At 49.0% G+C, this 27,880-nt stretch overlaps 1 protein-coding gene across 9 annotated transcripts; it reads right to left on the reverse strand.

The window, feature by feature from the left end:
* On the reverse strand, nucleotides 1-27,850 carry LOC122387232 (zinc finger protein 771-like). 9 transcript variants are annotated; one of them, XM_043377261.1, is made up of 6 exons: nucleotides 27,687-27,808; nucleotides 25,956-26,310; nucleotides 24,393-24,541; nucleotides 23,688-23,824; nucleotides 1,915-2,564; nucleotides 1-71 (listed from the first exon to the last, which is right to left on the reverse strand). In XM_043377261.1, exons 2-6 carry the CDS (start codon nucleotides 26,274-26,276, stop codon nucleotides 48-50), a joined length of 1,281 nt encoding a protein of 426 aa, XP_043233196.1. In that variant the 5' UTR covers nucleotides 26,277-26,310; nucleotides 27,687-27,808; the 3' UTR covers nucleotides 1-47. The 9 variants fall into 9 exon arrangements, with proteins under 9 accessions (XP_043233196.1, XP_043233199.1, XP_043233197.1 ...); XM_043377264.1 differs by having other exon boundaries at nucleotides 27,784-27,802; XM_043377262.1 differs by having other exon boundaries at nucleotides 27,722-27,789.
* Between the last annotated feature and the right edge of the window lie 30 nt (nucleotides 27,851-27,880).

Consider the following 27,880-nt stretch of genomic DNA (forward strand, 5'->3'; position numbering starts at 1 on the left):
GTCTAGTAAACTGCATCGGGCAGTTGGAGCAGCTGATCGGCTTCTCCTCATTGTGGCTCCGCATGTGTAGGCATGGGCGGCGCCACCGGGGGGGACGGGGGGGACAGGTCCCCCGCTATCGAAAGTTAGGGGGGTACAGTACCCCCCTATCGGCGAGGTCCGTTCAATAGTTGATAATAATGCATTGTAGAGTTATCCGTCGCATTTAATGCATCGTTGGTTAATCAAGACAGGTTCTGAATAAAGATTGCTGTTGGGATGTATCGCAGGGGGTCCTGGCCATCTGCAAAAGGTGTGGAGCTGTGATGCCTGTAGTCATAAGGTGATCGGCAGGGCCTCGGGGATCGTGCCCCCCCTTTTTGGGGCGCCAGACAGGGTTTATTACCTCCCCACCCCACTGCCAGACCACATTGCCGACAAAACCAAGTTTACTGAAATTCCATAGATTTCCGTTACTATATGGATATTTTCCATTCCTAATTAGTCAAATTCAAGCATGGCAGCTCTACCACAGGAACCATTTGAAATATATGCCATTTAACCCAGCACTTGTGGGCAGAAGTGTTCGGATAGATCACAGGCAGGACCAAAAAAGCACGCCGTAGCCCAAGATCTTATAATTGGGTAGCATCGGCACCCTCTCGTCAAGGGGTTCGATAGCACTCGTTTTTTTCTGCAAAACTAAGTTCGGTCGGCGGCCGAACGGCTGGGGGTCTAATCAAGCCCCCTTCCCTCCCCTTCTTACGTCAGCGGCTGTGAAAATGCCATTACCAGCTGTTGAAACATGGCAGTTGCTTTTGCATGAGTGCACGAAAGGGTTTTAGGTACGTGATACGTGAAAGGTTCTACATGAAATTGAGATACACCAGCTTATCAAATTGTGCTCACTGTGGTGCGCTCGGTTTTACCTTGACTAGTCTTTGAATTCTGGGGTGAAACAGACCAGTCAAGAAACCTGTTCCATAAGGAGAGCCACTGATGCTAAAGAGATGAGGGATGAGGTTTCAAGAGACCTTCATTACCTCCCAAAGGGGTGCCACGCCATTTGCCAATCCCTGCTGTAGTTGTTACGATTGGAGGGTGAATATGAGAACGATGCAGGTCGTGACAGCTCGATCATGACGAACACAATGGTGCCGACATCACAGCTCTATGTACCGCAATTTTTGACGAAGTTAATCAACAAGGACCGGAATCCTACCCTGGGGCACTTCACCTGCAGAGGTCGCCGGACCTGAGACCCTTTCACTCAATTTTTTCAACGGTGCATGCGGCATGCGCTCGTTTTTCCCTTGAAGCTCTTGGTAAGTAAAATCCATCAGAAAGTGTGATCAAATAACGGCTGGTGACCTTCCATGACCTAGCATGACCTTTTGAGTGACCACCGATGACATGACCACTGACGGCTAGCCATTAGCTGCACCCTGCCCGTTGCATATGGATCAGGTGGTGATGTCATGATTCTGAAATTATATTGCAGTTTTGGCGCACTTGTCAGAGCAGAAAACATTCCCACTTTTCCTCCATGACTATATGATGATGAAGCCATGAAGCTGACCAGACGCAAGATCGAAAATTTGAAAGTACGAAACGTAAGTAGTTGGCACTGCTACTCATACCTAAGCAATTCGCAGCTTGTAGGAAACCAGCTTTGAGTTGGCAAGACTGCAAATTTTGATTTAGAGGCAAGGATGCTTGAAAAGGTGATCGATCTTATAGTTGTCCTATGATAAGTTTGGAAACGGGATGCACCATTCGATGTGTTTTGGGCTTTGCCAAGTTTCGCGGCGTTACGTGCCTCGTTTTTTTTTTTTGCATACACGATCAGTATCTACTTTTGGGATTCTCAGTCAGGCAAGCCCCCGTCCCCGTCCCCCCCTATCGAAAACCCGTGGCGCCGCCCCTGTGTGTAGGTAAAGGTGTGACCGTCTGGTAAATGGAACAACAGTGCGGTTTCTCCCCTGTGTGGGTTCGCACGTGTGTCTTGAGGTCTGACCGTCGAGCGAACAGAGCCGGGCAGATTGAACACCCGTGCGGCCGCTCCCCCGTGTGGGTTCGCACGTGTGTCTTGAGGTCTGACCGTCGAGCGAACAGAGCCGGGCAGATTGAACACCTGTGCGGCCGCTCCCCCGTGTGGGTACGCATGTGAGTGTCGAGGTGTGACCGTCGAGCGAACCGTGCCGTACAGATGGAGCAGCCGTGCGGCCGCTCCCCCGTGTGGGTAGGTATGTGTTTGAGGAGGGTTGTCTGATCAGCGAACCGTGCCGGGCAGATGGAGCAGCCGTATGGCCGCTCATTCGTGTGAATCCTCATGTGTCGAACGAGTTTGGATCGGTTACTAAATCGCGCAGCACAGGTGGCACAAGCATATGGTCGTTCACCCGTGTGAACCATTCGATGTCGTGTAAAAGCTTCGGAACGGTCAGTGGAGTACGAGCACCACTCGCACTTGAATCTGCCGTTCCTGACGACGTCACCGTGCCGTGTCTTCAAGTGTCGGTCTAGACACGGTTGTTCCGAACAGTGGTAGTCGCAGTGAGGACATCGAAGGGCACCGCCAATACCTGTAGAACACACACAGGACTTTTCACTAGAGTTGCCAGTAAAAAAGTTCGTAATTAACTGTCCATAAACCAAAGGACCTCGAAACACGAACATTGCAGGTACAAAGGAAAGCAAAGTTATATATTGTTGTAGTTTTATTCTGGGTAACATCACCAGCAGGACCTGAACAAACAGAAGCCGGCGGTCAGCCTCGGATCCCTGCCGTTACAACTCAAACGGGCACATTGTCGAAATTCAAGTCATGTTCGCTGCATAACCTGGTTGCCACAAGCCAAATTGCTTCGTGCGCAAATCGCTGTTCGTGGGGAATAGACTGAAGGCTAAAAACGATCGCTGCGACTGCCGACTTTTATAGAAGCTCAAGAGCACATGCTTAACACCAAAGTTATGCTGGCCCTATAGAATGCAATATAAAAATAAAGGAAAACAAATACAAAATCAATGTGACACAGTTAACAACGATTTCCGCCATTCCGATAGTCATTCCATGCCCGAAGGAAATCAAACTCATCTAGTGATATTTCAAACTGGGGACGACTACGAGGGTACGCCATTTTCCTTGCTGGCTATAAACAGGCCCGCGGACAGGCCGTGTTTCGAGGTCTCAAGTCCAGCAACAGCTCTGACCTCGGTCAGCCTACAGAGGCGCTTCTGTGGGTCCGCATACATACGTCTGTTAAGAGTTGACTGATAAGCGAACCGTGCCTGGCAGACGGAGCAGCCGTGCGGCCGCTCCCCGGTGTGGGCCCCAATGTGTGTGTTGAGCTTTGACTGTTCAGAGAACTGTTGCAGATTGAGCACACAAATGGCCGCCCCGTGGTGTGGGTGCCCGTATGTTAAGTGATTTTCGGCTGTTCAGAGAACCGTGCCTGGCACATGGAGCAGCCGTATAGCCGTTCATCGGTGTGATACTTTGATGTGGTGTAATTCACTGGAAACGGTCGGCGTACGGCCTAATTGGTCGGGACATTCCCGTGTTTGGTTAGAGGAATACGCTCCCCGGTGTGGGTCCGCATGTGCCTGATGAGGTGTGACCGTAGATAGAACCGCGCCGCATAGACGGAGCAGCCGTTCGGCCGCTCCTCAGTGTGGGTACGCATGTGTTTGGTGATGTCTGACTGTCTAGTAAACTGCATCGGGCACTACGGGCAGTTGGAGCAGCTGATCGGCTTCTTCTTCTTCTTCTTCCTTGCCAGCTTAGGCCGGGTCCCGTGGGGCCCGGCCCGTCTCCACCAGGAAGTCTACGATGAGGTCAGCTTCGGTGGAGAATATCTCCCCCAGCGTCGGCAGGGGGCCCCACCGGCGGGTCCGAGGCCCCTGGTGTGCGGGGCAGTCCATCAGCAGGTGCGGGACCGAGTCCGGCTCGCCGCAGTCGACGCACGCGTCGGACTCGGCCAGCCTGAGTCGGTGCCGGGTGTCTCCTGTCAGGGGCGAACATCCCACCCGGAGCTGCGCCACGGTCACCGACGCTCGGCGGTCCAGTCCGTCGTGCCCGGGCGTCGGGTCGGGGTGCGGGTGGCTGCGTCTGGCGCGCGCATCACACATCGCCCGCGCCCGGCGGGCCACCGCGGCTCTCGCCGACCACAGGTCCACGGGGATCTGGTCCTGTCTGCGCGAGCTCCCGATCGCTGCCAGACGGTCCACCTCCTCGTTCTCCGGCAGGCCCGCGTGGCCGGGCACCCACTGCAAGTGGAGTCTGTGGCCTGAACGAGTGATGGTGTCTAGCAGGTCCCTGATCTCCGCTACCAGAGCCGACTGGGAGTCCGCCGTGTCTTGTAGCGACTGGATGGCTGCACGCGAGTCGCAGCAGAGGAGGAGCAGCATGCTCGGCCGGTCAGGCAGATCGCCCGCGGCCTCGGCCAGCGCCTCGCGGATGGCCACGAGTTCGGCCCGGGTGCTGCTGCATACCTTCCCGGCCACTACCGTTAGCTGAACGGTGCGGGACTCCTGGTGGAAGATCAGCAGGGCTCCCCCTCCGCCATCGTGCGTGCCGCCCCCAGCCGAACCGTCGGTCCAGATGGACACGTCGGGCTGCGGGAGAGACGCCAGCGTCGTCTCCGCTGCAGCTCTTCTCGCTTCCGGTGGGTCTGTGCGCGAGGTGGGCACCGTCAGAGAGGTCGATGTAGTCAGACTTGTGGAGTCCGGTAGAAGGACAGGCGGTGTCAGGGCCAGCGGCTCCGCTGGGAGCTCCGCTAGGCCCGCCTCGCTCGCCATCCAGGCTTCTCCTCATTGTGGCTCCGCATGTGTAGGTAAAGGTGTGACCGTCTGGTAAATCGTGCAGAGCAGATGGAACAACAGTGCGGTTTCTCCCCTGTGTGGGTTCGCACGTGTATCTTGAGGTCTGACCGTCGAGCGAACAGAGCCGGGCAGATTTAACACCGGTGCGGCCGCTCCCCGGTGTGGGTACGCATGTGATTGTCGAGGTTTGACCGTCGAGCGAACCGTGCCTGGCAGATGAAACAGCCGAATGGCCGCTCTCCAGTGTGGGTCCGCATATGTGTCGTGAGGTGTGACCGTTGAGTGAACCGTGTCGTGCAGATGGAGCAGCCGTACGGCCGCTCCCCAGTGTGGGTCCGCATATGTACGGTGAGGTGCGACCGGTCAGCGAACCGTGCCGTGCAGATCGAGCAGCCGTACGGCCGCGCCGTGCAGATCGAGCAGCCGTGCGGCCGCTCCCCCGTGTGGGTAGGTATGTGTTTGAGGAGGGTTGTCTGATCAGCGAACCGTGCCGGGCAGATGGAGCAGCCGTATGGCCGCTCATTCGTGTGAATCCTCATGTGTCGAACGAGTTTGGATCGGTTACTAAATCGCGCAGCACAGGTGGCACAAGCATATGGTCGTTCACCCGTGTGAACCATTCGATGTCGTGTAAAAGCTTCGGAACGGTCGGTGGAGTACGGACAACGCTTGCACTTGAATCTGCCGATCCTGACGACGTCACCGTGCCGTGTCTTCAAGTGTCGGTCCAGACACGGTTGTTCCGAACAGCGGTAGTCGCAGTGAGGACATCGAAGGGCACCGCCAATACCTGTAGAACACATACAGGACTTTTCACTAGAGTTGCCAGTAAAAAAAGTTCGTAATTGAACTGTCCATAAACCAAAGGACCTCAAAACACGAACATTGCAGGTACAAAGGAAACCAAAGTTATATATTGTTGTAGTTTTATTCTGGGTAACATCACCAGCAGGACCTGAACGAACAGAAGCCGGCTGTCAGTCTCGGATCCCTGCCGTTACAGCTCAAACGGGCACATTGTCGAAATTCAAGTCATGTTCGCTACATAACCTGGTTGCCACAAGCCAAATTGCTTCGTGCGCAAATCGCTGTTCGTGGGGAATAGACTGAAGGCTAAAAACGATCGCTGCGACTGCCGACTTTTATAGAAGCTCAAGAGCACATGCTTAACACCAAAGTTATGCCGGCCCTATAGAATGCAATATAAAAATAAAGGAAAACAAATACAAAATCAATGTGACACAGTTAACAACGATTTTCGCCATTCCGATAGTCATTCCATGCCCGAAGGAAATCAAACTCATCTAGTGATATTTCAAACTGGGGACGACTACGAGGGTACGCCATTTTCCTTGCTGGCTATAGACAGGCCCGCGGACAGGCTGTGGTTCGAGGTCTCATGTCCAGCAACAGCTCTGACCTCGGTCAGCCTACAGAGGCGCTTCTGTGGGTCCGCATACATACGTCTGTTAAGAGTTGACCGATAAGCGAACCGCGTCGGGCAGAAGGAGCAGCCGTGCGGCCGCTCCCCGGTGTGGGTCCCAATGTGTGTGTTGAGCTTTGACTGTTCAAAGAACTGTTGCAGATTGAGCACACAAATGGCCGCCCCGTGGTGTGGGTGCCCATATGTTAAGTGATTTTCGGCTGTTCAGAGAACCGTGCCTGGCACATGGAGCAGCCGTATAGCCGTTCATCGGTGTGATACTTTGATGTGGTGTAATTCACTGGAAACGGTCGGCGTACGGCCTAATTGGTCGGGACATTCCCGTGTTTGGTTAGAGGAATACGCTCCCCGGTGTGGGTCCGCATGTGCCTGATGAGGTGTGACCGTAGACAGAACCGCGCCGCACAGACGGAGCAGCCGTACGGCCGCTCGTCAGTGTGGGTACGCATGTGTTTGGTGAGGTCTGACCGTCTAGTAAACTGCATCGGGCAGTTGGAGCAGCTGATCGGCTTCTCCTCACTGTGGCTCCGCATGTGTAGGTAAAGGTGTGACCGTCTGGTAAATCGTGCAGAGCAGATGGAACAGCAGTGCGGTTTCTCCCCTGTGTGGGTTCGCACGTGTGTCTTAAGGTCTGACCGTGAAGCGAACAGAGCCGGGCAGATTGAACACCCGTGCGGCCGCTCCCCCGTGTGGGTACGCATGTGATTGTCGAGGTTTGACCGTCGAGCGAACCGTGCCGTACAGATGGAGCAGCCGTGCGGTCTCTCCCCAGTGTGGATGAGCATGTGTGTGTCGAGGTTTGACCGTCGAGCGAACCGTGCCGGGCAGATGAAGCAGCCGAACGGCCGCTCTCCAGTGTGGGTCCGCATATGTGTCGTGAGGTGTGATCGTTGAGTGAACCGTGCAGTGCAGTTGGGGCAACCGAACGGCCGCTCCCCAGTGTGGGTCCGCATATGTACGGTGAGGTGCGACCGGTCAGCGAACCGTGCCGGGCAGATGGAGCAGCCGTACGGCCGCTCCCCCGTGTGGGTAGGCATGTGTCTGATGAGGTCTGCCTGGTAACCGAACCGTGACGGGCAGATCGAGCAGCCGTATGGCCGCTCATTCGTGTGAATCCTCATGTGTCGAACGAGTTTGGATCGGTTACTAAATCGCGCAGCACAGGTGGCACAAGCATATGGTCGTTCACCCGTGTGAACCATTCGATGTCGTGTAAAAGCTTCGGAGCGGTCGGTGGAGTACGGACACCACTCGCACTTGAATCTGCCGTTCCTGACGACGTCACCGTGCCGTGTCTTCAAGTGTCGGTCTAGACACGGTTGTTCCGAACAGCGGTAGTCGCAGTGAGGACATCGAAGGGCACCGCCAATACCTGTAGAGCACATACAGGACTTTTCACTAGAGTTGCCAGTAAAAAAGTTCGTAATTGAACTGTCCATAAACCAAAGGACCTCAAAACACGAACATTGCAGGTACCAAAGGAAACCAAAGTTATATATTGTTGTAGTTTTATTCTGGGTAACATCACCAGCAGGACCTGAACGAACAGAAGCCGGCTGTCAGCCTCGGATCCCTGCCGTTACAGCTCAAACGGGCACATTGTCGAAATTCAAGTCATGTTCGCTACATAACCTGGTTGCCACAAGCCAAATTGCTTCGTGCGCAAATCGCTGTTCGTGGGGAATAGACTGAAGGCTAAAAACGATCGCTGCGACTGCCGACTTTTATAGAAGCTCAAGAGCACATGCTTAACACCAAAGTTATGCCGGCCCTATAGAATGCAATATAAAAATAAAGGAAAACAAATACAAAATCAATGTGACACAGTTAACAACGATTTCCGCCATTCCGATAGTCATTCCATGCCCGAAGGAAATCAAACTCATCTAGTGATATTTCAAACTGGGGACCACTACGAGGGTTCAGGGTACGCCATTTCTTTGCTGGCTATAGACAAGCCCGCGGACAGGCCGGGGATCAAGGTCTCATGTCCAGCAACAGCTCTGACCTCGGTCAGCCTACAGAGGCGCTTCTGTGGGTCCGCATACGTCTGTTAAGGCCTAAGGGTTGACTGATAAGCGAACCGTGCCTGGCAGACGGAGCAGCCGTGCGGCCGCTCCCCGGTGTGGGCCCCAATGTGTGTGTTGAGCTTTGACTGTTCAGAGAACTGTTGCAGATTGAGCACACAAATGGCCGCCCCGTGGTGTGGGTGCCCATGTGTTTAGTGATTTTCGGCTGTTCAGAGAACCGTGTCTGGCACATGGAGCAGCCGTATAGCCGTTCATCGGTGTGATACTTTGATGTGGTGTAATTCACTAGAAACGGTTGGCGTACGGCCTAATTGGTCGGGACATTCCCGTGTTTGGTTAGAGGAATACGCTCCCCGGTGTGGGTCCGCATGTGCCTGATGAGTTGTGACCGTAGACAGAACCGCGCCGCACAGACGGAGCAGCCGTACGGCCGCTCCTCAGTGTGGGTACGCATGTGTTTGGTGAGGTCTGACTGTCTAGTAAACTGCATCGGGCAGTTGGAGCAGCTGATCGGCTTCTCCTCATTGTGGTTCCGCATGTGTAGGTAAAGGTGTGACCGTCTGGTAAATGGAACAACAGTGCGGTTTCTCCCCTGTGTGGGTTCGCACGTGTGTCTTGACTTTGAGGTCTGACCGTCGAGCGAACAGAGCCGGGCAGATTGAACACCCGTGCGGCCGCTCCCCCGTGTGGGTTCGCACGTGCTCAGTTCGCAGTTCGCACACAGTTAACAACGATTTCCGCCATTCCGATAGTCATTCCATGCCCGAAGGAAATCAAACTCATCTAGTGATATTTCAAACTGGGGACCACTACGAGGGTTCAGGGTACGCCATTTCCTTGCTGGCTATAGACAAGCCCGCGGACAGGCCGGGGATCAAGGTCTCATGTCCAGCAACAGCTCTGACCTCGGTCAGCCTACAGAGGCGCTTCTGTGGGTCCGCATACGTCTGTTAAAGGGACCCTCCCACCTTAACATTAGATTTGAGTTGAGATAGCCAAATTGGTGGCCATTGCCTGAAAATACCGGTTTGGGCACTCACAACATCGAAAAATGCTTTAATTCGGAGATATCGAATTTCAAACTTGCAGTTTTCGGATTCTAAGGGGCTAATGCATTGGTATGCCCCCTTAGAATTTGTGACGTCAGCGGAGATCTAACGATTTTAAATCTTTTACTAAAACGTTTGGTAGCACGCGGTGGTATATGCTGCTTTGCGCGCAACAAATGCCGCACTTTCAAATACAGGGTGTCCCAAAAGTAAGGTCATCATTTGTTTTGGCCACACTGCCAAAAATACGCGATGGATAGATATAAATAGGACATCATATGAAAGAGCATTTTATAAAAAATTTTATTCTGACATACATATGAGTCAATACATTGGTTCGTAGCCCCACATTTGCTGCTTTTCTACATGGCTACCATTTCGGGCCGCGTGCATGAATAGACTACGTTTGACTTCCTCCACTATTCTGGAGCGATTCTCTGGTGAGATGCCGCCTATGTTTGCTCGAAGGGATCATCCTTAGTTCTTCACGGCTCGTTGGGTTGTCCTAAAAGACAATCTTTCTGTTGTGTATCCAGAGAATAGAAATATGAAGGTGTAACGTCAGGTGACCGCGGAGGCCATTCAATGGCGTTGCCCTGACTGAAAATTACGGGATCTCACATCCACTCTCGGAGACAATGCATGATCTTCAGGACGGTGCAAGCATAGTCTCCATCCTGCTGAAACCACTGCTGGCTAGGGTGTCGGCACAGCTGCGTTGCGACGAGCGGAAGAACCACTGGGAGGACTCTCGGCCACCTCTCTTGATTTATTTTCACCCGATTCCCGCTGTCGTCCTCAGGACCTCGAAGCACAGGTGGCTAAGTATACATGCCCTGTGCGTACATTATACATTTTTTCTGACGTTTTACCGGTTGAGGCGAAACTATGCATGAGTTCAGAGATAGGGCGAGCTGATAGGGTCTGCTTAGGGCCGAAAACTGGGCGGTATTTACCCTTTGTTTTAATGACGGACCCTCTCTAAGAGTTGAATTTCGACCTTCTCAGTTTTATGCCTACTGCTCGGTGTAGTTATGATCAAAAATGGTTTAAGCATGCAAGAAAATAATTTTATGGATGTACCTTGCACGTGTTAAAATTGGAAGTGATTCGGACTCTTACAGAACGAGATATTTAAGTTTTAAATCATGACCTTACTTTTGGGACACCCGGTAAAGTCGCTAGGAACAGCGGAGATCCCGAAAAGTAAACAAAAGTAAAAGTCTAATATCTTGAAAACCGGTGAATATTTTTCGATGAAATTTCGTAGATATTCGTTTTTGCTCTTTCTGAACCGAGCGACATCACTTTCATGCCAATTCATTAACTTTTTTGAAGGTGGGAGGGTCCCTTTAAGGCCTAAGGGTTGACTGATAAGCGAGCCGTGCCTGGCAGACGGAGCAGCCGTGCGGCCGCTCCCCGGTGTGGGCCCCAATGTGTGTGTTGAGCTTTGACTGTTCAGAGAACTGTTGCAGATTGAGCACACAAATGGCCGCCCCGTGGTATGGACTGTGGGTGCCCATATGTTAAGTGATTTTCGGCTGTTCAGAGAACCGTGTCTGGCACATGGAGCAGCCGTATAGCCGTTCATCGGTGTGATACTTTGATGTGGTGTAATTCACTGGAAACGGTCGGCGTACGGCCTAATTGGTCGGGACATTCCCGTGTTTGGTTAGAGGAATACGCTCCCCGGTGTGGGTCCGCATGTGCCTGATGAGGTGTGACCGTAGACAGAACCGCGCCGCACAGACGGAGCAGCCGTACGGCCGCTCCTCAGTGTGGGTACGCATGTGTTTGGTGAGGTCTGCACTGAAAAAAGTTTTTACCATCAATTTACTAAGTTACTAGCTTTGGTAAATTTTACCATCAGCCTACCATCATATTACTACCAGCCTACTATGGTGCTGAATACTATCCTGCCTTGACATGTTGATATTACCATGGTTACGTTTATCAGGGGTGGTTTTGTACCCCAGTTTACAAGGTGGTAACCACCTGAGGCTAGTAGATACCCTCGTAAGCTAATATTCCCTACCATAGTAAAATCAACCTTTCCACGGGCGGATCCAGCAGGTGAATTCGGCGATCAAGTCTCCTCCTTTCCATAGAGGTGTTTGCCAATTTTTTATATGTTGGAAGGAGCGTCATCCAAGGACTAGCTGAGACCCTGAGCAATTAATAGTTTTATGGACGAAAGGCCAGAAATTTCTTGCAACAGTTCCCTGGGTGTGCTTCTGCTGCTATGGTAAGGTATACCATGGCAACACCATGACAACACTACACCCTTACTAACAATCCACGTGCGTCTGACTCTGCTGCAGCGGCGCCGCCATGTCAGTTCCGGCCGCGCGCCGGCGTTGTGAAGGTGCTCCGTGGTTTTAAATATTTGAACGGTGATTGTGTGGGTGGTTAGCGTAGCTGACGGTGGAGGATACTCGAAAATAACAAGTAAGTCGTTGTATCTTCAGCATAATAATACTTATCTCACGAGTGCCATTTCCAGCAAAGATCGCAGCCTTTGTTTCGGTTCATGTTGTTGAATTTCCTTGAGACCCTGTTGGACCGGGTAGGGGGAGGGTGGTGGGGTGGGTATCATTGCGGGCATTTCCCAGCGTCGGAAATCAACGTGTTTTTTTATTTGTTAACCCACGCCTCACTGGGGTATGTGCTCTAACGCGCCCCACAGCACGTTACAGCACGTTACAGTGGGGGGGGGGGGGGGGCTCCTAACTCCGAAACTACTGGGCCGATTGTCAAAATTCAAACGGCCCCTGGTAGCCCTGGAAATATTGTTGAGCGAAGCCTAATGTCATTGACCTCGAGGTCATCGATGACGTCACAGGTCAGGTCAAAGTAAAAATATCAGCGTCTTGGCACTCTGGGCGCCGGCCAACAAATCAGATCAGGCTCATTTTTTGTTTGCACACTCGTGAATATATGCGTAACATAACCTGAGGGTACCGAACTTGTACTTCGAATTTTTCAGGTCAAGGCCATCTCATCCCAGGTCACGAAAGCTTTATATCGTGCATCGGTGACGTGAGACATGTTTTATGGTTCATGTAGGCCATATATATCGAAATCAGTGTTGTATGTGTCAGTTTAGGCCATTTTAGCTGAATATAGCTGAGGTCAGGTCAGGTCACTTTAGGTCAAAAATGGTCAAATTTTGAAGTTGACATTTTTCAACAAAAAAGGTGTTTGTCAGATGAAGTTCACATATATTCAACGCATATGTGTTCAAACACATATAATTCTGCTTTTTTTCATTCAGAAACGTATATGTAAAAAAATAAAAATACAATTTCTGAGTTTTTATATTTATAATTTTCAAAATATTCAACATTTCGAAAGTCCGAAATCAGTTTGGTAGCCCTGTAGAGTCCACCCATGCAAAAAAAAAAGGATCTAGCTTAACCCTCAAGGCGGTGGGGGGGGGGGCATTTTTTGCATCCATCTTTAGTTTTTTTTTCGATATATCTCCAGAACCGCTGCGCCGATCTTCACCAAACTTTCAGTACCCTTTTGCACATTGTGACCAAATTTTTTTTCCAAAGGCTATGATAAGTTGGCCGCTACGTCGGAGTGACGTCATTTCTGCCATTGTCGACCAAAAAAAAAGCTTCGCGGGAAGAGCTGTCAGGTCTATAAATTTGATTATGCATAAAAATGTTCAAGACATGAAATGTGTAGAATTACCAGGGCTACTATACTGTTCTCTCGATTTTGTTTTTGAAGTTGACCCCAAAAATAAAAAGAAATAGATATAATAGCCAAAAAATCCCAAAAGTTTTTCGATTTTCGAAACAAACGGAATATATGTAATAGCCACTATGGACTTCTATTCACATTCCAAGTATTAGATCGATAACTCCTTTTTGCCAAGTTATAACAAAAAAAAACTGTTCAAAATTAATGACGTCAAATTTTCAAACTCGATTTTGGCAATTCTAGACCACAAAGCGCAAAACAAAGACCACCATTAGACTCGCCGTGACGAGTGGCATCGAATCAATACCAATTTTATGCGAAACTATCAACTTTGACCTGAAATTTGACCTTTTTGACCTGACATTGACCTGACCTCCACCAGAAAGTGACCAAAAAACCGTCCCTGATGGTCTTATAACCAACACCATTGAGGCGAATATGAAAAATTGGCCATAAAACATGCATCGCACAACCCTACTTAGTAAAGATAGGTTCATGTGCTGACCCTTGGTGATCGGACCTGGTATTATCAGTGACCTCCAATAGCAACATATGCTCGTATAATAGGCAACTCACGCCCTATCGCTGATTTTTGACAAAATGCCCTTTACTCGATGTTGCAGCGCATTCCTTAAAAGACCCGTGAACGGTGAAACATTTTATCTTTGACTTGGCCTGTGATGTCATCGGTGACCCCGAGGTCAATGAAATTGAAGTTCCCTCGACAAATTTAACAAGGCTATCGAACGCCATTTAAATTTTACCGATCCGTCATAGTAGCTTCGGAGATTCGGGGGGGGGGGGGGGTCAAAAATCCCCCCCCTCCCACCGCGCGGAAGGTAGCCGGGAGGCCCACCGCTTGCCGGGTTAAAACTCAGATCTTGAGAGCGATTACCGTTGTTCAATGCTTTGCATCAAAATCGGCCGAACATGATGTCACTCTGGCGTCATTTCCGGCCGATCTATAGTAGCTACGAAAATTTTATTAGTGCACAAGGTGTCAAATAAATTGATGCAGCCGAAGGTCCTAAAAGCTTTGTTTTGATACGTCCAGCGGTTTTAAAGATATTGCGTAAACACGAGAGGGGCTATGAATAGCCCTCCCCACAGTAGGGTGGGGGTTAACCCTCGCCCGTATTGGTGTTTTTCAGCCACGAACGTTTAAGGGGGGGGTCCGTTGAACCCCCTCCTTGCCGTTTCGCCCAGCTGATTGAGCTAGAGCTTCGCGGAAAAAACGAGCGTGCTGCCCGTGACGAGAGAAAGCCGATGGTACCCAATTTTATCCTAGGTCGTCGGTCCTAGGTCATCGGTTGACCTTCCAGGTCAGGTCAATGACCCAAAAGTGGGGAAAACTGGGACCTGTTAGAACGTCGTAAAACGTGGCTGCTATTGGGTTTTTTAGGGAACTGATCACGAATATCATGTTAGCTATGATCATAGATGATGTCTTCATGCATTTAGGCCAGGTCGGGTCAGGTCAGGTCAGGTCAACCAGTAAGGGTTTTGCCGGGTATTCGTAGTAGGTGCACTAGGTGGCAACCGCCTCTGACAGCTTCGTAACATGTTACGAAGGCACCAAAACTACTTCGTAAATGTTCATATATGGTTGTTAAATTCGAAATCAGCTAAAAAAACTAGCCTAGAAAGATGCTGATAAAACTCGAAAAAGTAAACCGAGGTCATCAAAGGTCAATGAACTGACCTGACCTTCTGGTGACCTTGACATCCACCCTAATGCATGGGAGCAGCATCATATCCCATGTTTGAACGCTTGAAACCACGAAAGGACTGCAAACGCGCGGCAAATGCGAGCCGACATACGCCGAATCGCGATTCCGGCCAAACATGGTCTCGAAAAGTAGGTCACAGGTCAAAGGTCATTAGTCAGGGCCATTACATTTTTTAGGGTAGGTGTAAAATTGATTATAACTCGAGGGTACTGAAAGCTTCGTTGCGGTCGGCCGCTTTTTACGCGAGGTATTCGCGAAAAACCGAGGGGGAGTCCGTTCGACCCCCCCCCCCCCCTATACGGGGGAGGGTTAACAAGCCAAAACGTTGCTAATTTTTATTTTGATCTGACCTGTGACGTCAACGGTGATCTCGAGGTCAATAAAATTAGGTTTTGCTCGACAGTTTTTCCAGGGCTATCAGACGCCGTTTCAGTTTTGACAATCGGCCCAGTAGTTTCGGAGTTGGAGCGGGGGGGGGGTTCTATAAATAGCCCCCGCCTCCCCCAGTGGAGTGCGTTACAGAACATACCCCAGTGGGGCGCTGGTTAAGAGTAGAATTTTTGAATTATTGCCAACACTCAACACTGCACCTCATGGCAATTAATTCATTATAGGGCATTTTACCTGAACCAGCCTCTGGCCTAATGTCCCAAATTTGCTAAATTCCTCACCCTACAAATCCCCTGTTCTATTAGATGCTGCCATTTTTTTAAAACAACTTATCTTAAATCCTTGTTTCATCAAACTGGGAGCTAGGTCACGGGACACTGCGAGTCAAGGTGGGAGGGGTAGGAGATAGAGTGTCACTGCAGCACACACAATCAATCTTTCCATTGGTTTATCTTATATCAATGCCTGCTCTTTTCCAGAGCTGGCTTTCGAAGTTCGAACCTTCGGTATATGGCTACCAATGCCCTTGGAGAAGGTGTTGCGTGATAAATCGCTGGAAGGGCGACATTCAACGATTGTGTGAAAAGAGACCGATTGCATTGTGATGATAAAGTGAACTGTAATAATTGTTGTTCATGCGCGTTGTTTGGTTATGTGCAGACGTAACTTTGTTTGTGGCCAAATGCTTTTTATGTGTGAAATATTTCATGTAGGTTACTAGGTAGATGCTTTGGAAAAGTGAAGAGCTGCTTTGTCGACTGCTAGGTAGATACTGTCATGCATGCTGTTGTGCATCAGTAAGTGGCTGTCGTAATGATAAACAAATTTGGCATGGATAGGCTAAAGCACAGCATATGAAGCATGCTGGTTGATGACTAGTAAGATCCTGTTAACCGACTGGTAATATCACAATAAATGTCACATAGTAAACTATTGTTTTACGATGGTTGGCCAGCAAAGCAAAGCTGGTATCCAGATGACAAAAGGATGGTTTTACCATGATAAGTCATTAGTAAGCATTACCAGGGAGTAGCTAACGATAGTAAAGTCCTAGTTTCGTGCTAGTATCACGTGGGTTTTTGGGCATGGTATGACGACATATAGTTACCGTGTTAATACCATGGTAATTTTTACTGGCATTGGTATTCACATGGTTTTACATTCATATTAGGCCTAGTATTTGGGTCGTAAGTTAGTTTACCATAGGTAAGAGGCTGTTCAAAATATGACCACCACTCGAAAACTAACTAGGGTGGTATTTTTCTTAGTAGGCGGTACCAGGATAATACTAGCGTTAGTAGAGCTTTGGTTTCTTATTAGTTATGCTTTAGTTTCAAGGTAGTATGATGAAAAAATATTACCGTACTAAGACCATGGTATTTTGATGAGCATTGGTAGTTGCATAGTATTCCTTTGATATTGGGCCTAGTATTTGGATCGTAAACTGGTTTACCATAAGTAAAAGGCTGTTCAAAATATGACCACCACCCAAAAACTAACTAGGGTGGTATTTTTTTCTTTCAGTGTGACCGTCTAGTAAACTGCATCGGGCAGTTGGAGCAGCTGATCGGCTTCTCCTCACTGTGGCTCCGCATGTGTAGGTAAAGGTGTGACCGTCTGGTAAATCGTGCAGAGGAGATGGAACAGCAGTGCGGTTTCTCCCCTGCGTGGGTTCGCACGTGTGTCTTAAGGTCTGACCGTGAAGCGCAGGGGCGGCGCCACGGGTTTTCGATAGGGGGGGACGGGGACGGGGGCTTGCCTGACTGAGAATCCCAAAAGTAGATACTGATCGTGTATGCAAAAAAAAAAACGAGGCACGTAACGCCGCGAAACTTGGCAAAGCCCAAAACACATCGAATGGTGCATCCCGTTTCCAAACTTATCATAGGACAACTATAAGATCGATCACCTTTTCAAGCATCCTTGCCTCTAAATCAAAATTTGCAGTCTTGCCAACTCAAAGCTGGTTTCCTACAAGCTGCGAATTGCTTAGGTATGAGTAGCAGTGCCAACTACTTACGTTTCGTACTTTCAAATTTTCGATCTTGCGTCTGGTCAGCTTCATGGCTTCATCATCATATAGTCATGGAGGAAAAGTGGGAATGTTTTCTGCTCTGACAAGTGCGCCAAAACTGCAATATAATTTCAGAATCATGACATCACCACCTGATCCATATGCAACGGGCAGGGTGCAGCTAATGGCTAGCCGTCAGTGGTCATGTCATCGGTGGTCACTCAAAAGGTCATGCTAGGTCATGGAAGGTCACCAGCCGTTATTTGATCACACTTTCTGATGGATTTTACTTACCAAGAGCTTCAAGGGAAAAACGAGCGCATGCCGCATGCACCGTTGAAAAAATTGAGTGAAAGGGTCTCAGGTCCGGCGACCTCTGCAGGTGAAGTGCCCCAGGGTAGGATTCCGGTCCTTGTTGATTAACTTCGTCAAAAATTGCGGTACATAGAGCTGTGATGTCGGCACCATTGTGTTCGTCATGATCGAGCTGTCACGACCTGCATCGTTCTCATATTCACCCTCCAATCGTAACAACTACAGCAGGGATTGGCAAATGGCGTGGCACCCCTTTGGGAGGTAATGAAGGTCTCTTGAAACCTCATCCCTCATCTCTTTAGCATCAGTGGCTCTCCTTATGGAACAGGTTTCTTGACTGGTCTGTTTCACCCCAGAATTCAAAGACTAGTCAAGGTAAAACCGAGCGCACCACAGTGAGCACAATTTGATAAGCTGGTGTATCTCAATTTCATGTAGAACCTTTCACGTATCACGTACCTAAAACCCTTTCGTGCACTCATGCAAAAGCAACTGCCATGTTTCAACAGCTGGTAATGGCATTTTCACAGCCGCTGACGTAAGAAGGGGAGGGAAGGGGGCTTGATTAGACCCCCAGCCGTTCGGCCGCCGACCGAACTTAGTTTTGCAGAAAAAAACGAGTGCTATCGAACCCCTTGACGAGAGGGTGCCGATGCTACCCAATTATAAGATCTTGGGCTACGGCGTGCTTTTTTGGTCCTGCCTGTGATCTATCCGAACACTTCTGCCCACAAGTGCTGGGTTAAATGGCATATATTTCAAATGGTTCCTGTGGTAGAGCTGCCATGCTTGAATTTGACTAATTAGGAATGGAAAATATCCATATAGTAACGGAAATCTATGGAATTTCAGTAAACTTGGTTTTGTCGGCAATGTGGTCTGGCAGTGGGGTGGGGAGGTAATAAACCCTGTCTGGCGCCCCAAAAAGGGGGGGCACGATCCCCGAGGCCCTGCCGATCACCTTATGACTACAGGCATCACAGCTCCACACCTTTTGCAGATGGCCAGGACCCCCTGCGATACATCCCAACAGCAATCTTTATTCAGAACCTGTCTTGATTAACCAACGATGCATTAAATGCGACGGATAACTCTACAATGCATTATTATCAACTATTGAACGGACCTCGCCGATAGGGGGGTACTGTACCCCCCTAACTTTCGATAGCGGGGGACCTGTCCCCCCCGTCCCCCCCGGTGGCGCCGCCCATGGTGAAGCGAACAGAGCCGGGCAGATTGAACACCCGTGCGGCCGCTCCCCCGTGTGGGTACGCATGTGATTGTCGAGGTTTGACCGTCGAGCGAACCGTGCCGTACAGATGGAGCAGCCGTGCGGTCTCTCCCCAGTGTGGATGAGCATGTGTGTGTCGAGGTTTGACCGTCGAGCGAACCGTGCCGGGCAGATGAAGCAGCCGAACGGCCGCTCTCCAGTGTGGGTCCGCATATGTGTCGTGAGGTGTGATCGTTGAGTGAACCGTGCAGTGCAGTTGGGGCAACCGAACGGCCGCTCCCCAGTGTGGGTCCGCATATGTACGGTGAGGTGCGAACGGTCAACGAACCGTGCCGGGCAGATGGAGCAGCCGTACCGCCGCTCCCCCGTGTGGGTAGGCATGTGTCTGATGAGGTCTGCCTGGTAACCGAACCGTGCTGGGGAGATGGAGCAGCCGTATGGCCGCTCATTCGTGTGAATCCTCATGTGTCGAACGAGTTTGGATCGGTTACTAAATCGCGCAGCACAGGTGGCACAAGCATATGGTCGTTCACCCGTGTGAACCATTCGATGTCGTGTAAAAGCTTCGGAACGGTCGGTGGAGTACGGACACCACTCGCACTTGAATCTGCCGTTCCTGACGACGTCACCGTGCCGTGTCTTCAAGTGTCGGTCCAGACACGGTTGTTCCGAACAGCGGTAGTCGCAGTGAGGACATCGAAGGGCACCGCCAATACCTGTAGAACACATTACAGGACTTTTCACTAGAGTTGCCAGTAAAAAAGTTCGTAATTAACTGTCCATAAACCAAAGGACCTCGAAACACGAACATTGCAGGTACAAAGGAAACCAAAGTTATATATTGTTGTAGTTTTATTCTGGGTAACATCACCAGCAGGACCTGAACGAACAGAAGCCGGCTGTCAGCCTCGGATCCCTGCCGTTACAGCTCAAACGGGCACATTGTCGAAATTCAAGTCATGTTCGCTGCATAACCTGGTTGCCACAAGCCAAATTGCTTCGTGCGCAAATCGCTGTTCGTGGGGAATAGACTGAAGGCTAAAAACGATCGCTGCGACTGCCGACTCTTATAGAAGCTCAAGAGCACATGCTTAAAGGTAGTGTGCCAGCTTTCCTGGACCATATGGAGTTAATGACCCGGATAAGGAGAATCGGATTTTTAGAACTTATCCATACCTTCAAAACTCATTAAAACGTCTTAAATTCTTCAAATTTTGAGTACCCCAGTGCGAAATTCGCCCCGACGGGTTGTCGGTCGTACCCCAACCACATTTCACACCACTATGAACAATAAATGCACACACTAAAATCGCTATTACCGATAGGCTCATCCAATCAAGTTTCGATAAACCCGTTCATCATCATCTCCGGCGGTTTCGAACACGCCTGTTAGGTGGCTTCTGATGCTCGTCGAGGTCGGAATTTCCAAATACGCGTGGTGCGTCGGGCCGCGCGCTCTGACTTCGGCCAAGAAAAATGCGTCAGCTGATCATTGTCATTTCTGCCACTTGCGTGTGGTGTAATGGGGTCATAACTTAAGAGACGGCTGTTTCATATTAATTATTTTACATAAAATCATATTTCAAACCACAAATTAATGTTCGACAGCCAAATTTAAGAAACAATACCAATACAGGCTTACAGTTTAAGGCTCGACATTGTGTTGTCTACGATTAGACAGCTGATAACTCATTCCCGTACGTCGTATGGTCGTAACACTATAATGACCTTTGCTTATTGTCACAAGTGCGCCGCATTCGCGATTGTTGCCCGACGCCTGTTTGCAGGTGAGCCCACTACAGTTGTTATACATATCTAAAAACCGATAAACTTTTAGGCGAAAAAGGCACTATTCCAGGCCCATTTTTGATTTTTTTTTGCGATATTAGGTAAAAACAGAAGCTTCTTATCCTAGGAAAAATAAAACGGGAAATCTTTCAAAGGTGGCACACTACCTGTAACATCTCACAGCGCGAATCCGGCGCCTAGTTCTACTTCTGCCACCGGGCCACCGCACCACGGCAAACGGACGGCACCAGAACAGTACTGTATTATACTCATCGTGGCCAGCCGATCCATCCGAAAATTGCTATTCTTGGCTGCCGAGTCAGGTGAAAGTTGAAACGAGTGAGGCGGGCACAATATTACACACAAAACACACACGTCACCTCTGCACAGTGCACACATATGTATGTACGTACATTAGCGCCACCGCTCCGCTATACACTGGCCGGGTCGCCGCGTTGCTCACAAAGCCGGAACTTCCAAAACTCTCTCCGGAAGAGCCTCGGACCGAGATCGGGCATCGCCGGAGGCAGAGCGCTACACTGCGATACAGTGGCGTATAGGAACAACACATTTTTGCAAGAATCAGGTAGATTTACCGGTGAATACTAAAGTACCCATTCTGTTCGCTGAGCCTGGTGGGCCTGCGCCCGTCGCTGGGCACGCGTGGGGGCGGCTGGCTGCGCGAGACAATCCGAGACACGGCGGCGGCGGTATAGCAGTGTAGTGATATTGGAGACAGTGGACAGATTAGCTGAGATTTGGCGCCACGAGATAAGCCCATGGCTTTTGCGCCAACTCTCCATAATGCAAACTCGATGTACTTCATGCACTTTGCCAATATACTTCGTGTGTGTTACTATAATAGCCAATAATGTAGGAAAAGGTATATGTACATATAGAGAAACCTTTGGGTTATCCTGTACACCATAGCGACGGTGGATGTCGCCACATTCAATGAGGCTTATATATTGAACCTAATCTCTATAGACGCATGCTTGTGTCATATAGCTCAGCGTTAGCACAAAATATCACTGTGACGTCACCCAAGAGTCGGCGCTAGTTGGTCGGGAGGCTCGTGTGTTTCGTTAGAGAAATGCGCTCCCCGGTGTGGGTCCGCATGTGCCCGATGAGGTCTGACCGTATATAGAACCGCGCCGCACAGACGGAACAGCCGTAGGGCCGCTCCTCAATGTGTGTACGCTTATGTTTGTTGAGGTCTGCCTGGTGACCGAACCGTGCCGAGCAGACTGAACAGCCGTATGGAAGGTGCTCAGTATGGGTTCGCAAGTGTCTGTTTACGCTCGACTGAAAAACAAACCGCGCCGGGCAGAAGGGGCAGCTGAACGGCCTTTCAGCAGTGTGAGTACGCATGTGAGTGTTGAGGTTTGACCGTCGAAAAAATCGTGCCTTGCAGATATAGCATCCGTGCGGCTTCTCCCCAGTGTGGATCCGCATATGTCGAATGAGACTGGCTCGGGAATTAAATCGTGTTGAACAGGTGGTACACCCATATGGCCGTTCGCTCGTGTGGCTTTTTCGATGTCGTTTAATGCGGGCGGAAGAGTCCGAGGAGTACAGACACCACTCGCAATGGAATCTGCCGATCCTGACGACGTCACCGTGCCGTGTCTTCAAGTGTCCGTCTAGACACGGTTGTTCCGAACAGCGGTAGTCGCAGTGAGGACATCGAAGGGCACCGCCAATACCTGTAGAGCACATACAGGACTTTTCACTAGAGTTGCCAGTAAAAAAAAGTTCGTAATTGAACTGCCTATAAACCAAAGGACCTCGAAACACGAACATTGCAGGTACAAAGGAAACCAAAGTTATATATTGTTGTAATTTTATTCTGGGTAACATCACCAGCAGGACCTGAACAAACAGAAGTACGCAGTCACCCTCGGATCCCTGCCGTTACAGCTCAAACGGGCACATTGTCGAAATTCATGTGGTGGAAATTCATTGTCGAAATAGCTATGTGGACAGTTAAACTGACAAATATGACATTTGTTAAGTAGAACGAGAGCCGAACGTTCTTTCCGTGGCCGGTCAGGCGGGCCAAAAGCGCTGGGTCTGCGAGTCGATAAGGGTCATTTCACGCTTCTGTGCGGCTGACTTTGGTCCATCGTGACACTGAGCTGTGTGATTGCGCCTTATTGTCGGCTGTGGGAGACGCATATTAATGTTTGGAAATGTTGCTTCGCTAAATATTGTTCTTTTGGCGTTCAGCTTTCTTTGGAACTCCAAAATACATGTTTATATTTTCAAGAATGTCCGGGATCAGAAAAGGCCATCGATCGATTTTGATAAAAATTACATTTTTGGATTCAGCTCACCTCACCGTCAGCTTTCAAATGGTATATATCGTTTCTTTTGAGCCTGAGATGACCTTCCGACGAACCGTGGTGGGTCCGCATACATACGTCTGTTAAGAGTTGACCGATAAGCGAACCGTGCCGGGCAGAAGGAGCAGCCGTGCGGCCGCTCGACGGTGTGGGTCCGAACGTGTACGTTGAGCTTTAGCCGTTCAGAGAACCGTTGCAGATGCAGCACACAACTGGCCGCTCCACGCGGGCGGCTGTAAGTGCGCAGGTGTTTAGGGATGTTCGGCTGTTCACTGCGCACGCTGGGGCTATCCCGATTTCTCGGGTCCGGCAGGTCAGAGGGCTGCTCCGGGACGTGAAGCGAGGCCGTGCCCTCGGGACATGTCACCGGACCGAACGATCTGTTTGAAGGCGGATCAGGCCCGTGTATGTATCTGCGGTCGGGGGTGCTGGCTGGCACAGCGGTAATCCCCACGACCGAGCGAACACTCCCCAGTAACGTACCGGTCTTGGCAATGCGCGCTCTCTCGTATTTATGTTTCAACACCTCTACCAGTAGCGCTAACTTACCTTTTTATGGATTACAATAATCAAACAAGACACTGATAATGATACCATACCATTGCACGCATGTACTTGCGTCATGTGGTGGGTCACTGGCGATGTCGATGATCATATATGAATCTCACCCATGGAAACCTAGCTTATTCCCTATATCCTTCTCGCTTCCATCGGAATGGCTCAGTAACCAACCAATCGACGAGGACAAGCAATTTGGTGTCCGGGGGAGGATTCATCCCACGAGGGGCCCAACTTCAATAGGAACCATGAACCAAACGTCTTCAGCAGCGCACTGACCTGAGGATGACGGTCCGGCCGGAGAGGGAGTCACAGACTCCCCAGACGTCTCCGAGTGGACGGTCAGCTCCCGGGGGGCCGAGTCGTCTCCGTAGTACACCAGCAGCTCTGAGCCTTTCGGGATGGGCTTTGAATTCCTGAAAAAGGTCGATAAATAATGGGTTAAGTTAACATATAAAAATTGTAGGCGATTATTAAGCAAACGACCACTTACATCTTTTGCGACAGATTTAACTTTATATTGACTCGAGGTCAAATCTGATGGTATACGGCGAGCAAAACTTAAAGACAGCTATCGGACGCGTTTCTTTTTTCGCGACGCAATAGCTTTTTGGCTTGCGAGTTATGCGTACGTTAAGTTGTGAAGCATTGCTAACACCCGGAAATACTATGATACTATGACTATGACTATGAATACGGAAATACTATGACTTTGGGGACCTCCAGCAAACTCAGAGTTGGCCTCATCGAAAAATGACCTAAAGGAACTCACAAAGAACCATCAATTGTTTTACCGAAATATACTATTTTGATTAAACGGCAAATCCAGTGAATCAAGTGCTAACCGGAAGTCTCACGCTGTATTCCAAGCAGCCAGGTAGCGTCAATGTCACGTGCCTTGACCGATAATTGAACCAGACAGGTTGAATCTAGAGGCAAGAAACTAACCCCTAGACCAGATGCTCCCCACTGAGCCATGCTTACTTGTCCCGGTCCACCTCAGTGAAGCCGAAGAAGTCCTCAGACGATGACGGCAACTGACACCGCAAGTTTTCCTCCTTCACCAGAGACTGCAGAGCGCTGACCGACAAAGGATCCTCATCCGGTGTCCATGGTAGGAAGGGCAGCTCAGCCTGGATCAAACAGGGAAATGAAGCCACTGTCAAAAAACGACACCAATAAATATCTTACCAGGATTTGTCCGGGCACCTTTAGCAAACGCAACAAACTCAGCTATTCAACCAAATATATAGTCAACAGTTAAATAATTGTTAAAAATTGGTTAACCTAATAGGTAATATCGACACCTATAACTATCAAATTATAAAACAGAAAATATTGGGACAGGAGAAAACTGGGCAGACGATACTTCGTCACCTCTATGGATTCAATCCTTGCTGACGAAACCTCTTGAAAAAGGGTTCTGCGCAACACCTCACCGTCATTTTAGCGAGCGACATTTGAGTGGAACTTTTTCAGCGATTATCAACTTAAGCGATTGACTTTTTCAGCGATTGCCAATTGGGCGAATTCGATTACAGCAATTATCATCTAAAGCGAGGGCCAGAATGAACGAAGCCAGATTGAGCGAATATATTGCGGTCAATGGGAGACCAATGGAGCGACTTCAGTTACAGCGAACCCGACCTCAACGAACACCCATCATTGACCACTTTCCGGGAATTCTTGCCAATGGAATACCCGTCTAGTATGTGCCTTGCTTCAGTTTGCACAAGGTAAAATAAAAATTTGGTTTCAAGCTTGGAAACCACAAAGAGATTAGGCCTCACCCCGCAACTTTAAATCATTGCTCTTGAAATGTTTCATTTTTTAACCTTTTCATTTATCACGATCACATTCTTTAAAGAAATCCGATCGAAACATGATAAGTCACTTGCCCCAAAACCCGCCAAAATTGCAGTTGCTGCAGCCCAACAAGGGGTGACCAGCAAGTGGTGGGAGGGGAAGAAAGCGGCTAAATTTGATCTTGAAATGTAGAAAGTGAGAGATAGAACGACGAGGGAATCTAGAGGGCCAACAATAAACTGGAAGGATGTCACAGAGGAATCCAATCAATTTTTCAAGGTGAAGGGCCTCACTCAAATATTTAGAAATTCGTACCTACGATGTTTGGGGCAAGAACAAATTTTTAAGCATGGAGAAGTGAGAACTGATCCAAATTGAAACGCAAGGACAGGGGGTGAACTTCAACCGTTTTTTTATATTATAAATGTAGCGTTAAATTTAGAGCTAAATGTATTAGTTTTTAACGTGGTACCCGCGTTCCAGTTACCCATGGGAATTCCAGCAATATTCGTGCCCATTAGTAAAAAGATACCGTTACGAGAGGATGAAGTATTTCACTCAACATGGCAATCGGTTAAATAGTAGTTGACGAAATAGATGTCGCTGAAACATAGCTTTCGCTATAATTGATAGTCGCGCTGAAACGACAGTAATTTCTGAAGATGATTCGCTCAAATGACGTTCGCTCAAATGACATTCGCTAAAGTCGCTCGCACCGAGAAGTGCACTACACTGACTGACCTCTAGCGAATAGACCTCCTCTTTCCCCTCACTCTCGATATCTTCATCGATCTCTTCCTGGATCTCTCCTTTGACCTCTTCCTCGATCTCTTCCTTCATCTCTTCCATGATCTCTGCTTTGATCTCCTCCTTCACTATTGATAATTCTTGAAAGACGCTGTCTGTAGTATTGTGCACGGCGGTGAAGTCGTCCCACTCCCCACCATGAGCGGGCGCCTCAGATAGCGACGGGCGCTGACCCTCGCCGATGTCGGCCGGTTCCATCCGGCCCTGCCTCACTCGTACTGGTGTCTTTGCCGACAGGGGTGACGTGGCGGACATGACGAGCGCTGGCTTGAGATCTGGACAAATGAATCTGGAAATGGAGAAATGGAACATGTTAGGGTAGGCATCACCACAACAAGCGGCAAATGTTCAGGGTTCTGAGTCTCGGACACTGGTGTTGTTTTGCTGGCCAAGTGTGTGTCACTGCTGCTGCTTTGAGCAGCTTCCCATTCCCTCTCATCAGCAGAGGGTTGTTTCTTGGAGAGGTAGGTATGCATTTGATTATGGACCAATTGCATAGTGGAGCAACTGGAATGCCAACATAACGTCTCCTTTGCAGTGGTGGTAAAACAATGAAGACAAACAAACAGACCATGTCGATGTGTTATTATGTAGTCTATATGCATAAAGCATTAAAGGAAACAGTCCACTTTCCTCAAATCAGTATTTTGCTATTAATTTATGATTTTTTATGCTAAAAATAATCATGAAATAAAATAAAACCTTTTCGTAAAAACAATTATTTTCTATATTTTAATATAGGACGAACTATATTCTATGTAAAATAATGTTTGACGCGGAAGCTTATTACGCATTGACCAATCATATTGCGTAGCTCAAACCTACGCATACTGCATTGGCTGTAAGCAGCACGCTGATTGGCTGACGATGACGTGGCTGCATTCCTGTGCAAGGCACGCATTCCTCTACAAGGCACTCTTTTCGGAACGAGAAATGGAATATCTTCGTCTAGGGTGATCGTTGAGCCGTAAAAGCTCCTGATTTGTGCTAGTCTCAGCTCAAGCTACGAAACTGCTATTCCAGCTCAAAACCCCATGTTAAAAGTGAACTATTTCCTTTAAGGCAATGCTACTTCTACAATGCTGATGCCTAGGTGTTGATGATGTTATAATGGATGCGTTTTAAAGCAACTTTTCAGCAATTTGATATTTTTTCTAATCGAACCTAGCCAAATCTAACCTAACCTAACCTACCCTAGCCTGACATTACCTCACCAAACTTAACTAAACCTGCTGATTTTTTTTTTTATTCAACAAGGGCAAGGAAGGACAATGACAAGGGGACAAGGAAGTAGATAGTAGGGGAGAAACTGCAAGGTAAGTTGTAGGTTGGAAAATTGCAGACTAGTACATAGGTCATAGGTTGGTAGGTTCCTGGTTGGTTATGTTAGATGTTGATCTCTGAATATTATTTTCACCAGTTACATCATCAACAAGTCCCAGCATTGTGGGTAACCGGTAATGTCACACAAATGTGCCCCAACAATACTATTGTTGGGGCACAACTATACCCCAACTATACCTTGCACGCTTACAACAGAAAAGTGGGTAAATTATAGAAGTCAGAATGAATGGGTTATCATTCTAACTTCTAACCTGACCTAAACTAGCCTTATACCTACTAACTAACCATTTTACCTACAACCTACAAACTAAAACCACCTACCTACGACTTATTTGCACTCAGGTTCTGATTCATACCTAGGTGAAGTTAGGATTTAATTGGTGAAATTCAACTTATATAGTCTCTGCTGATGACCAACAAGATGGCTGGTAGGTTGGTTTGGGTTAAGCACCATATCTGGTGGACCAGCATATTTACGTCTGGACAACGAGTTGCGGGGAAAAGTGCTGATTTTG

Source organism: Amphibalanus amphitrite, unplaced genomic scaffold (genome assembly GCF_019059575.1).
Source record: "Amphibalanus amphitrite isolate SeventyFive unplaced genomic scaffold, NRLGWU_Aamphi_draft 000278F_arrow, whole genome shotgun sequence".
Taxonomy (NCBI): Eukaryota; Metazoa; Arthropoda; class Thecostraca; order Balanomorpha; family Balanidae; genus Amphibalanus; species Amphibalanus amphitrite.